The 12,479-nt window shown below is 50.6% G+C and overlaps 1 protein-coding gene across 1 annotated transcript in view; it reads left to right on the top strand.

Annotated features, from left to right (window-relative positions):
- NTN1 (netrin 1) overlaps positions 1-12,479 on the top strand; it is a 181,548-nt gene that overhangs the window by 153,108 nt on the left and 15,961 nt on the right. The window contains exon 6 of the mRNA XM_012655637.1: positions 12,011-12,085. Within this exon, the coding sequence (XP_012511091.1) occupies positions 12,011-12,085 (75 nt within the window). The remainder of the gene's footprint in view (positions 1-12,010; positions 12,086-12,479) is intronic.

Below are 12,479 nucleotides of genomic sequence, written 5' to 3'. Positions count from 1 at the left end.
TGGCTGAGCTCTCCCCTTTGCCTCATGAGGCCTCGCCCAGCCCATGTGGCCCCACCATCATTCACCCTCCACTCTCAGCTGGCAGTCTCTGAGGGACACCTTGAGCCCGTCACCCCCAGTTGGCAACACCTTCTTATCCTCAGGACGCAGCTACGACTGTGACGTCCCCTTACCTCTCTCACTGCCCCATAGTCATGTCCTCCTAAATTCCCGTGAGTGGTTAGCACAGTCATTACCATCATCACTACTACCCCATTTTACTGATGGGGAAACTAAGGCTTGGGATGGTTTAGGGTAAGGACCCGAGGTCATAGGTTGGCTGATGTGACCCTTTCCCTGGAGCCCCTCTCAGTAGATTTCCACTGACATCCTCGGGGCTGGAAGCAGGTCCATGGCCAGGGTGAGCTGCAGGGGAGTCTTTGAGGAAGAGTGTTCTAAACTGGAAACATTTGCGTTTGCCATTTAAGAGTGTCAACCTAAAAGGAAGAGGCAGAGGCAAAATCAATAAACGTAGAAAGTTTATTTGGGCCAAGCTTGAGGGCTGCCACTGAGGAGCATGGATTCGGGTTGCCCTGAGTGTGCACTCCGGTTAGCAGCAGTGACAGGTGAGTTTTTAAAGGCAAAAAAGGGGGACAGGGAGTGAGCTGACACAAAGCTGTTTGTCGGGAATTCTCATTGGCTTACAGAAGTGACGTTGGTCAGTGAGTGGCCACACACGGTTAAGCTGTAGGCCGTGGGTTATGGTGTCCGACGTGGTATCGTCAGGTTGATTTATAGCTATGTGTGGCGATACCAAGCAGTTCCAAAAGACGAATGCACAACTTAAAGGGGGGAGGAGGGCGTGATTGCTGTCTCATTTTAATGTCTCTCTGGGCTTGCATTCCTCAGACAGAAGTTCTGTTCTTAGGAAGAAAGGGGAAGAGATACTGGGGAAGCCCTAGCAGATCTGTGAGACCCAGGCCTGACGATGTTGCACAGGCTGCCACAGCGGGTGGCTCTCCAGGGAGAGGTTGGAGAAAGGAAGGCACTGGCCCTGTGCCTGGCACACCTGTGTGTGCCCTCCAGGATCCGGCCTCTGCCCCCATTGGTGCAGCAGAGGGAAGCTTCTGGAAAAGTGGCCGCAGCTGGGGAATGGGCAGAACAGAAGGGCAGGTCTTCCCTATGGAGCACTTGGCGAGAGTGGGAGCACCAGGCCCGGCTCTAACCAGCTGAGCCCCTGGACCCAGCTTGATGCAGGAAGAGGACCTGGTGCTTGAGTTCACTCATGTAAAGAGCTCATATCCAGGCCGAGCGCGGTGGCTCCCGCCTGTAATCCTAGCTCTCTGGGAGGCCGTGGCGAGAGGATCGCTTGAGCTCAGGAGTTCAGCACCAACCTGAGCAAGAGTGAAATTCTGTCTCTACTAAAAATAGAAAAATTAGCCATGTGAGGTGACTTGCACCTGTAGTCCCAGCTACTCAGGAGGCTGAGGCAGGAGGATCGCTTGAGCCCAGGAGTTTGAGGTTGCTGTGAGCTATGATGACACCACTGCACTCCAGCCTGGGTGACAGAGCAAGACCCTGTCTCAAAAAAAAAAAAAAAAAAAAACAAACTCATATCCATACTGCTTCACTGGAATATCTATTTGCAGTCCATTTGTAATCACAGTACAGAGTGAAGATCACATTCTGGTAACCTCAGGTGTGAGATGGGGCTTGGGTAGCCCAGGGAACCCATCCCTGAGAGGGAGAAAGTGGAAGCCAGCCTCAGCCCCGTGGCAACTAAAGACCTGGCACCTCACGGCCCTGAGGGAGACAGCAGGCTAGACCCTTCTGGTGGCTTTGCACTACATTTAAAATGGAAGTCAAACCTTTTCCAGCCCCATGTGGCCCCTCAGGCTTTGTGACTCATGTCTCTGCTCCCCTCATTCACTCGGTACAAGGCACCCCAGCTTTCATTTAGTCCTGGGACTATGCCAGGCTCGGTCCTGCCTCAGGGCCTTTGCACAGGCTATTGTTCCTGCTTGGAACCCTCTCCCCCCAGATCTTCTTGTACCTGCCTCCTTCACATGGTTTAGGTGTCATCCATGGGTCACCTCCTCAGGGAGCTGTCCCCCTACCCCAGCTAGAGCAGTGTCCTCACCCCCAACAACATTGCCATGCACGTGGTTAGCATTGAGAATATATCTGTTGGCTGATGACCCACTTTTCCTTTGTCCCTTGGCATTAACATTGGTGGCACTGGGAAAGGGTGAAACCTCTCTCCCCCTCCCCCTCCCTCTCCCTCTCCCTCCACATACCTCTGCCATCCCTTAGGACATAGCACTTCCTCAAGGCAGAAGCCCCCTGCATCAGGAATACATATGTCACCTTGTTAAATACAGATGTCATCTTGTCATAGTATCCCCACCCCACATCACTGAGAAGAGACTCAGCTCAGACTGTTTTTATTGTTCTCTTAAACACAAGAAGTTTATCCTCGTTGTAGTAGAAGTTAGATAAGGCGTCCAGCAAGGTACAGAACCCAGCCATAGCCCACCACCCAGCATTTCACTGCACATCATATTCTAGAATAAAATCTGAACTGCTGAGTTTGACAACCGCAGGGACCCCCTGCTAACCGCACAGCCTCATCTCTGCCTGGGCGTCCCCCAGCTCTAATCTCGCCTCCTTTTGGTTCCTCGAACTTGCCTGTCACTTTCCTGCTCCAGGGCCCTTGTACCTGTGGGGGCTGGGATGCTCTTCCCTGCACTATACAGGGCTGACTCCTTGTCATCCTAAATGTCACCCCCTCAGACAGCCTGTCAGATCTAAGTGCGTCTCCACCTGTGCCCCCCATTCTCTCCCCGTGTGTCCTGCTCGTTGTCTTCATTTTCTGAGTGTCACCCTTTCGTGGGTGTGATGACACTCGTGTCATTGGCTGTTCCGTCCTGCTGTAATACCATTCGACTGCTCCGTTAGCCTCAGGGAACATCCAGCGCCTCACAGAGCCATCCGTGTGGGAGGGGCCTGGGAAAACTTTGAATGGGTGGTAAATTCACAGAAGTGGGGTTGCTGCATCAGAGGGTGCGTGTGCTCAGGGTTTGGACGTTCAGTGTTAGCTGCTCTCAGGAAAGCTCACGTGTTAATTTCCGTATGAGTGTGCGTATGTTTGCCTTTGCCAGTTTGCGAGGCGGGAGTGCTGTATTCCTGTTGGTTTACGTTTTGTTTCTTAGATAATTCGAGGTTGAACATGTGTACATCTCCTTATCTCCTTTTTATTTCCTTTTTTGTGAATTGCCTGTTCCTTTTCTTTGCGTTTCAGGTTGCTTGTCTTTTTCTTACTGATTCAGTAGAGTTATTTACATATTTAAGACACCAGTCCTTTGCTGTGTATGTTGCAGACATTTGGGGCTTTCTTCTAGTCACTCGCCCCCATGGGTTGCCAGGCTCCTCTGCCAGTCCATTGCTGGAGGCTGCCTCATTTCAGGAGTCCTTGGCCTTTCTGCCCCAGAGTCCAAAGTTCAGTGGGCATTTTGCTGTCGAGGCAGGCAGGGCTTGGGGGTGATGAGTTGGGTAGGTGAGACTAGCACAGACTTAGGGAGACATGTGGGGGCTAAAGCTCTGCCTGTGGGCCCCCACTCTCCCCATAGAGGTGGCTTTCCCCGTGAACAAAGTGCTTGTTGGTGAGGGTGGTAAGAAGGGGGTGGGGGAGACATCGAGTCACCTGCAGCCCAGGACCAGGAGGTGAGAGTTAGTTAAGCCGCGTGGGGAGTGCCTCCCCCATCCTCCCCATGCCTACCCTGTGATGGCCAGTGTGAGACCATGGCAGACACTTGCAGCACCTTGGAAACTGAACACATTGTAATTGGACTCTCCTGTCTTACAGGGTCGGGAGGGAGGTTCCATGCAGCTTTGCAGCTCCAGGTCAGGCAGAGCCAAACACACTTTCTGGGCAGACGGGCCTCACTTGGCTTTTGTCCCCTGCTGGTGAGCAGAAGGGCCCAGCCAAAATGGACAGAGCCAGCTGGGTGCCCTCCTAGCCCCAGCCCCTCTCACTCTGAGCCCTTGGGGAATCTGGGGGTCCCTCCCCTACACCAAGCCACTAGAGTCTGCAACTCACCAACCCTCCAGGTTTCTCTGCCCTGGGAGGACAGACCACATTGCTCATTACACCCGCCGTCCCACCTTCCCGAGCCTGGCAGCCCAGAAGCAGCGAGGCAGAGGTGTTGAGCGAGCAGGCCAGGGCTGCAGAGAGCGAGACCTCTGCCAGCTCCCCGCCCTGCTCCAAGGGGAGGTGCCAGATGCGGTGCCCCTGGCTCCAACCGTGGCCGCCGGGCTCTGCCTGCCATATGCTCAGAGATGAGCCTTGAGCCGGCGAGCAGGCCTGCCCAGCAGGGTTTTGGCACCTGGGGCACAGGAGGCAGACCAGAGGGGCCGGCTACCCAAGGTGGAGGAAGAGGCGGGAGGGGCTCGGCCGCTGGGATTGGGCCTCCAGAGCCACCTCTTGGCTCTTGGCCGTGGGTCGGTCAGGGGAGCAGGTGGGAGGAATAAAGGGGAGGGGAGGCCGCTCCCAGGAGGAGCCAGGATGCCAGCCAGCCAGGATGGGCCTGCTGTGAGCTGGGCAGATGGCGGCCTCCGGGTCTCAGCGGCTCTCCCTGGGACAGAGCACGTCCGAGTGGGAGGCCAGGCAGGGCTGTGTCCAGCCCTGGCAGCTCCTGCCTCTTGTTGGGGAGGGGTGGGAGAGAAAGGCGACCCTGGTGCTGGGTCCCCACGCAGATCTACCAGTATATACCTGTGCCCTCAGTCTGAGCCCCGAAGGCTCCCCTGAGAGCAGGGCAGCAGGACATCCTGCCCACTCCGTACTTGTTACATCTGCACGGAGTAAGCTCTCCCTGGTCCAGGTGGGCAGGGTCCCAGCCGCTGGGTAGAGGTAGGATGGGAACCTGCAGGGTGTGAAATGTTGGGTCACTTGGCAAATGAGGCCCATCACTTGGTCCATAGGGTCTGTGTGCGTACATGGCTGGCCTTTATGTTAAGGTTGAACCATATGGAACTCCCTTTTTAAGTCGCAAAGTGGTCGATTTTCAGTACTTGCATGTGGTTCTTCTTAATAGCGTTTCATCTTTCTGTTTCTGGACAGATCAGATAGCATGAAATTAATGTGTCCTTTAAATGTTTACTTGGCCCTACCTCTGAATCCATCTCCAGCCAGACATTTCTTAAGACTATTTATCTATTCAGTTTCCATATCCTTTCTTCAGTTCAACTCAGTCAGATTTTCCTAAAATTGTATTTCATTCAGATTTCTAAGATTTTAGCTTAAAGTTGTATATAATAGCCTTAATTTATAAAATGTTCTTTAGATCATGGTGATACCCTTTTGTCATTACTTCCTAGTTTTCTGTTTTTCTCCTGTGTTCATAACTAGACATGACAGTGTGTTGTCTTTTTTTTTTTTTTTTTTTTTTGAGGCAAGGGTCTCTCTTTGTTCCCTAGGCTAGAAGTGCAGTGGTGTCATCATCAAGACTCAAGACATCCTCCTGTCTCAGCCTCCCGAGTAGCTGGGACTACAGGCATGGGCTGCCACGCCCGGCTAATTTTTCTACTTTTTTGTGGAGACGAGGTCTCACTCTTGCTCAGGCTGGTCTCGACCTCCTGAACTCCTGAGCTCAAGCGATCCTCCTGCCTCAGCCTCCCTAGAGCTGGGATTACAGGCATGAGCCACTGTCCCAGGCCCTGTTTTTGTTTTTCTTAGTTTGTTTGTATTTGGGCTTTTCAGAGAGTCAGTTCTTGGACGTATTTGTAATTTTTAAGTTTTTTGTATTCTACTTTATTAATTTCTCCTTCTGTTATTATTAAGTCTTTCCTCCTGCTTTCTTCGGGTTTTGTTTTACTCATTTTCTGACTTCAAGAAGAGAATGCTCTTCATTTATTTTCATTCTTTATTCTTTAATAACAAATAGTATCTATTACATTGTGGTCAGGAAATGTGGCCTGTACAATTTCAGCTTCTTGGAATTAATTTAGCATTCTTTCACTTACTTCTGTCTATTTCTTTTTGTATTTCTGTCAGTTTTGCTTAATATATTTCAATGAGATGTTATTCCATTCCCCAAAAATACATTTTTTAAATTACTAGGTGATCTTCTTTGTCCATTGTAAACATGTTTGCCTTGAATTCTTCTTTTTCTGATATTAGCATTTCTACATCTTGGTTCATTTTTTGTTTTCATTCACTGATACTCATTTACCACTGCCAAAGTTGTAAGACTTTTAAAATCACTTTATTTGGTCTTGTCCATCTTAAACAGTAATTTAATATTGTTAAATCAATTTTTTCAATAGAAGAGTTAGATCCATTACCTTCATTGTTTTTTTTTTAGATACTTGCTCTTCTGTAATCTTAATTTATCATAATTGCTTCTTATATTTTTCCATTTTTTCTGTTTTATCTTTTGGCATATTAACTATAATTTAATTCCTATCTTCTCCAGAGTTTTGTGATTATCTTTGGGTTTTTCATAAGCATTATTTGGTCTAATAGCGCTTGTTTGTCAGAGTTGGGCATGAAATAGCATCTTTTACATTCTAAGACAAAGTTTCATTCCTCACCTCATTTTACTTCTTAGTTTTTTTAATATGATCTAAAGTTTCAAACTAAATTTCAATGTTATATATGTGTGTATGTATATATAGAGAGAGAAAGAGATAAAGACTAATGTTCCCTTTCAAACATTTTAAAATTATTTTGATGTTTGCATTCTGTTTTAGAACAAAATTTGAAATCTCTGTTTACTGATTTCAGTGCTCATCACCAGTGTGTTTATACCATGACTTTCCCCCCTTAAACTCTTATCTTTGATTCATTTCATAGTTGGTTGGAAAATATTCTCAAGTAAAGTACTTATTTCAAAAAGGATACATGATTTCAATATTTTCTGAGCCCTTTCACACTTGGGAATGTCTTTTGTTTATTGTAGCCTACATGCACATAAGACAGTCTAGCTAGGTATAAAATTCTTATGTCTTAAATTTTCTCCTTAATACCTTATAGACATTGCTCCATGATCATCTGACCAGGTGGTGGTGGTTGTTTAATCTGTATATATTTTTTCTTTATCCTGGTTATTTCATGTTTTGCAAAGATGTGACTGGGTGTTGGTTTCTTTTCCTTGATTTTTGAAAATCTTCAGTGAGCCTTTTCCTTCTGCATGTGTAGGTCTGTCTTAAGCTCAGGAATTCTATTTTTGATTCTTGTTTCTATTCCATTTGGCTATTGCTGTAGTTCTCCCCTAATCCTGTCACCTCCCCACTTTCTGTCTTATATACTTATCTTTTCTTTTTCATATTTTCTATGTCTTTATCCATTTCCTCTACATTTTGTGAGAGTTTCTCTAATTTATTCTCCATGTTTCTGAATCAGTTTCGTATAGTATCCTTTCTCTTTGCTGCTTCCAAAGTAGATTTTAATTGCACTGTTGGGTTTGTAGATTTTTGTTTTAGTCTTTGTTTTTCCAACTCTTCTCTTCTTGTGTCATCATATGGCTTTTTCAGCTCAGCTTTGTCTCCCCTGATGGCTTTCTTGTACCTCACAGAGGCTGTGTTGTTTTAGAGTTATTTTAGTCTACCATGCCCATCTGGTTACATATTGTCTATAGCTGTTTTTGAGCTACAAAACCAAAGGCAACAGAGTGGAATAGTTATGACTGAGACCATGTGGCCCTCAAAGCCTAAAATGTTGACTGTTTGGCCCTTTGCAGAAAAACATTTGCAGATCCCTGTACTAGCATGATGGTTGGATTCTCACCTCAGATTTAAGGAGAATGGGAGGGAAATATACACAGCTCATCTCCTGTTCCTGTTTTCTACCAGCCGTTACCTGGGTTCCTTCTGCCCTGGGTAGGTGGCACCTTTCTCTTATCTCCACTGCCTGATTTTTTGATTGTGTACATCCATGATTTAGATTAAAATACAAGTTCCTTCCAGTTCCTACCCTTCCTTAAACTTCCCCTCCCTGGAGGAGGGGTCACCCCAGTGCCTGTCTACTTCCTACCCATTTGTTTCGTGGTCCTTGTCTCTCTATCATCCTCCTTTTTTCTGGATCTTTCTGTTCGTCAGACAAAGAGCTGTGTCCTGAGGTAAAACCTGAACAGGTTTTGCTTATTCCACCACCATCTGCCTTTAATTAATAGAGATTGCTCCCAGATCCCAGCATTGGGTCATCATGAGTTTCGTTTTTGGCATGAGTGTGAATTTTCAGTTTTTCTCATTGTCTTCATAGCTATTTTGGAACAAAACAAGGAGAGGCTACATGAATGGCTGCCAAGTAGATGCCATTTTGAAGAAGGAGTCAAAGACACATTTCAAAGCGGTGGTTTGTCCGTCTTGAAGCAGTCTCTGTAGCTGTGTGTGTATTTGATAAAGGAAGAACGTACAGGAACATTTTCCTTATCCAGGGGCCACTTGTCCAATGACCTCAGCTATCTGGAATACAACCTAAACAAAGAGTCCACAAGCAGCCAAATAGCTGTCACAGTGTCCGTGGTCTGAAGCTTATTCACTGTACCCAAAGGAGAACATTTCAGCCTCTCCTTCCAAGCCTGTGTACCTGTAGTTTACGTACAATGCTAACAAGCTTGGTCTTTCTGTTTTCCTAGCTCACAACTAAATTAGAATCAGCAAATATGAAGGGACCAGGGACATTCTGCAACAAGCACAGTGACCTGACAAGAATTTCCAGCAGACAGAAAGGAAAGTCGTAGAACGTAGGATATACACACAGCAAACCCAACTGCTGCGGTTGCTCAGAGGCTGTCGTCATTTTCTGTAAGGGCAAGCCCCTTGAGGTTCTCCATGTGAGCACTCTCCAGTTTGAGTCAACAGCCACCTCTCCGGGCTTTTCCTCTGCCAAGCTGAGTGCTCTGGGCAAGTCGCGGCTACAGAGATCGTCCCCATCTCCCAACTGGTTCAGACGGTGGCTCTGCCCTTGACCAGGGCACATTAGAATCACCTGGGGAGTGTTAACTATCCAGGCACTCAGGCCACTCCCTCAACTAAGGAAATCAGAGGCTCCTGGGGGTGGGGCCCAAGCATCTGTGTGTTTGAAAACTTCTAGGTGATTCCACTGTATAGTCAAGGCTGGGAACACGAGGGCTAGGAGCAGAGGTCCTGCAGCCACTGCCTCATTAGGCATGAGACCGGGGGCAACTGAGGCAGCAATGCCTCTCACTTACATTCTCATCTGTAAAATGGAGCTCAAAAGCCATGGGAACAGTGCCGGACACACGTTAGTACCGAGGGAGCAGCCACCGTTACCGAGGTGCAGACTTAGTATTCGTGGTGATGACTGATTGGTCAAGCAGGGTCTGGGAGCGCCTTCTAGTTAGGCAGGGATGGATGCCGCACATTCTAGGGTGATTTCTGTCCCAGGCGGCTACGTGGCTCTGGATGGAAGAGCTGCAGGGGTCACTAGGATGGGACAGTGATGCTGAAGGTACAGGGCCAGTTATTCTAGGACTCTTCTGCCCCCCAGGCCACTCTGGAACCTTTTTGGGCTCTCATTTTTAAGCTGGGTACAGCAATCCCTACCCCCACCCCAAAGCCTCCCGTGAGGCCCAGAAGAGCTGCTGCCCTCAAAGGCACCCCTTCTGCTGACCCCAGGCTCTCTCCTTTGGGCTGAGACGGAGGGGCGTGTCTCAGCCCATGGAGGAGGGCAGGCTGAAAGTGATTTCCTCCTGATCTGAAATGGAAGCTCTGATGTGGGCCAGTGGCTTTCGTAGAAAAACAAGAAGTCAACGAGAGTGGATTCAAGGCTGTCCCTGCAATAACGTCACTCAGCACCGCTTGCGTTCCAATTTGCTTCCCTAAGTGCAGAGAGCAGGGTGGGATTCCAGCCAGCTTGCCCGGGACCGCCAGGACTTACGCACAGCCTGGGTTCAGCCATAGCAGTGGATTTACTGTGAGCGTCATCTGGGTGTGAGCTGGCAGAGACATGGCCCAGAGCCGGTGTTCCCAGCGGGGAAATGTGGCAGTGGTGACGATGGTGTCATGACTTGTGTGTTTGGGCTGCCATCACCTCTCATTTCAACCTCTTGAGCTTGGCCACAGTAGAGCGAGGGCCACATTCTCTGACAACCCAGTCCCTGCACCCCAAGAGGTTGCTGTTCCAATAACCAACCAGCTGTCCAGCTGGCAGGAGAGACCAGCATCGTGGCCTTCGGTGCTGAAGAGTAGGGGCATCCTGAGGGTTCCAAGGGCTCAGATCACAGGGGAGCAGGATGGGACTGTTTTTCTCCCGTGTCCTGATACTAGCTCCTAACTGGGGGCCCTAAGAGGCTGGCACAGGGGGCAGTAGGGGGTCGCTGGCCCTGCGCTCCCAGGGCAATGGGATGGAGCTGTGTCGACTTTAACTGAGGCATCCATCGGTGCATTCTGGGACCTCGAAGGAGGCAGCCACCTCCATAGGGCCAGAGGCTGGCTCTGTGGAGGTCTCCTGTGAATATTTCCTGCAGATTTAAGCCCTGGGCTGGGGTGCAGGGCTGGGGTGCAGGTGGCACTGAGAGGCCTGCCCTCCTGCCTGGGCTTTGCCCTGTGCTCCCACACAAATCACTCCTTGCCCCACCTTGGCCTTGGTTTTCTTCTCTGCAGGGTGAGAGGGCGGCTGCCACCTGCTCCTGGGACAGTCACCTGTGTGTGTGCACATGTATGTTGAGCCTTCACCTTCCTAATCCTCTCCCCACCCCTCACTGGGACGTACACCCAGCCCATTTCCACCAGCTCATTCTGCTATTGCTCCCAGAGCAGGCTGGGCCCTCTGCAGCCCCAGGCCGGCCTGGCTGCTCCTCCCCCACAGCAATCTGGGAGTTGCTAGAATACTGGGCATCTTTCACCCCCGGTTCTGAGCTCACCACCCTGCTCACACTGAGAGGGACTCTGTCAGTGTTCACAGAGACAGAGTATGGCCTAACCAAGGTTCAGGGATCTTGGCATCTCAGACCCAAGCTCGAGGCTGAGCTGCAGCAGTCGCTACCTGTGATGTATCGGGCAGGCAGCTTATCCTCCTTGGGCCTCAGTTTTCTTGTCTGCAGAATGGGAATAACACCCACACATCAAAGAATGGTTGTGAGAGTTGAATGAGCTCCAGCCCATTGAGTAGTGGGGGCAGGGCAGACTGGGGGAGACTTGCCTTTGCTGGGCCTCTGTGACGGGCTAGGCCAGCACACCAAGGCATCACACACAGACCTAGTGAAGGAGTTGCATCACCTGTCCAGAGAACAGAACTCGCCAGCAGGGAAAGACCGTGGTTGGGCCAAGGTGGGAGATTTTGCATTTAGGAGGTTGACACAGGCTACCCCCAGGAGAACAAGTCCGATGGCTGGCAGGCCCTGGTGCCCCATACAACCTGCCAGGCTCTTCCTCAGGCCCTGGACACCCTCAGAGTGCTACCCGGTGGATGCAGGCCCCGCAGCCTTGCCGCTCAGCAGTAGGGCCCATTAGAACTGAACTCTTCTTCGTGGGGCATTTTATTTGCACACTCCAGTAGAGTGGACACCAAAGGGGTTTTCTAATGCTTCATGGGCTGCTAATTTCCTCTGTGACCTCTTTTGTTGGGGCCTGACCCCAGCCAGAGGCTCCGCGCCATGAAAGCCAGTGCCTGACACAGACCCGGGGCGCGGGGTGACAATGAGGCCTCTATCGGCTTTAATCAGGCCCCAGTTGCGTCTTAAGAACAGGGAGAATCTGTGTGGTGCTCAGAAGCCTTGGGTGGCACAATACGGGAGCCCCCGGAGTCTCTCACGGAGGCCAAGGCGGCTGCAGGCGGCGGCTAAAGGATTCGTCAGGCCGGGAGGGGATGGGGGGTGGGTCAGGCGGGGGCCCTTTGTCCCAGGGCCTCTTTAGAAGGCTGGGCCTGCCCTGGACGGCTGCCCGCCCAGCCTGGCCCATGGGATCAGAGGCCACTGGGTGTTTAGGGAGGCGGCCTCCCACTCTGCCCACCGGCTATTCATGGCTAGCCTAATTAGTTTTTGTCTGTGCTCCCCCCACCCCCCTGCAGACTGCGATTCCTACTGCAAGGCCTCCAAAGGGAAGCTGAAGATTAACATGAAAAAGTACTGCAAGAAGGACTATGGTGAGTGAGGGTCCCCTTGTGTGAGGAGGTGGGGAAGGAGCCACGTGACCAGTAAGGAGCTGGGGTTGGGGTGCAGGTGGCCCCGGGAGGGTGTGGGTCATGGAGTCCCTGTGACCTGACCGATGGGAACCCCGCTGGATGGATCCCACACCTGGGAATTTCTCATGTCTTCCACTTCAGCCCTCAGAGAGGGGTGTGAGGGGCCCCAGTGGCCTGGGTTCTCCCCTAGTCCTGTAGACGGGCACCCAGGCCAGGGGCCCACCGGAGGCTGGGATGCCCAGGCTGGCCTCTGCCTTCGCTCTGAGGAGCTGTGTGGCCGCAGACCAGTCACTTTACCTCTCTGGACTTCTGTGTCTGCATCCGTGCCATGGGCATTCAGCCCAAGTGTATTGCT

The sequence above is a fragment of the Propithecus coquereli genome, unplaced genomic scaffold (assembly GCF_000956105.1).
Source record: "Propithecus coquereli isolate 6110/MARCELLA unplaced genomic scaffold, Pcoq_1.0 Scaffold482, whole genome shotgun sequence".
Classification (NCBI taxonomy): domain Eukaryota; kingdom Metazoa; phylum Chordata; class Mammalia; order Primates; family Indriidae; genus Propithecus; species Propithecus coquereli.
The sequence above is the reverse complement of the archived record's forward strand: the minus strand, read 5'-3'. Positions and strand labels throughout refer to the sequence as shown.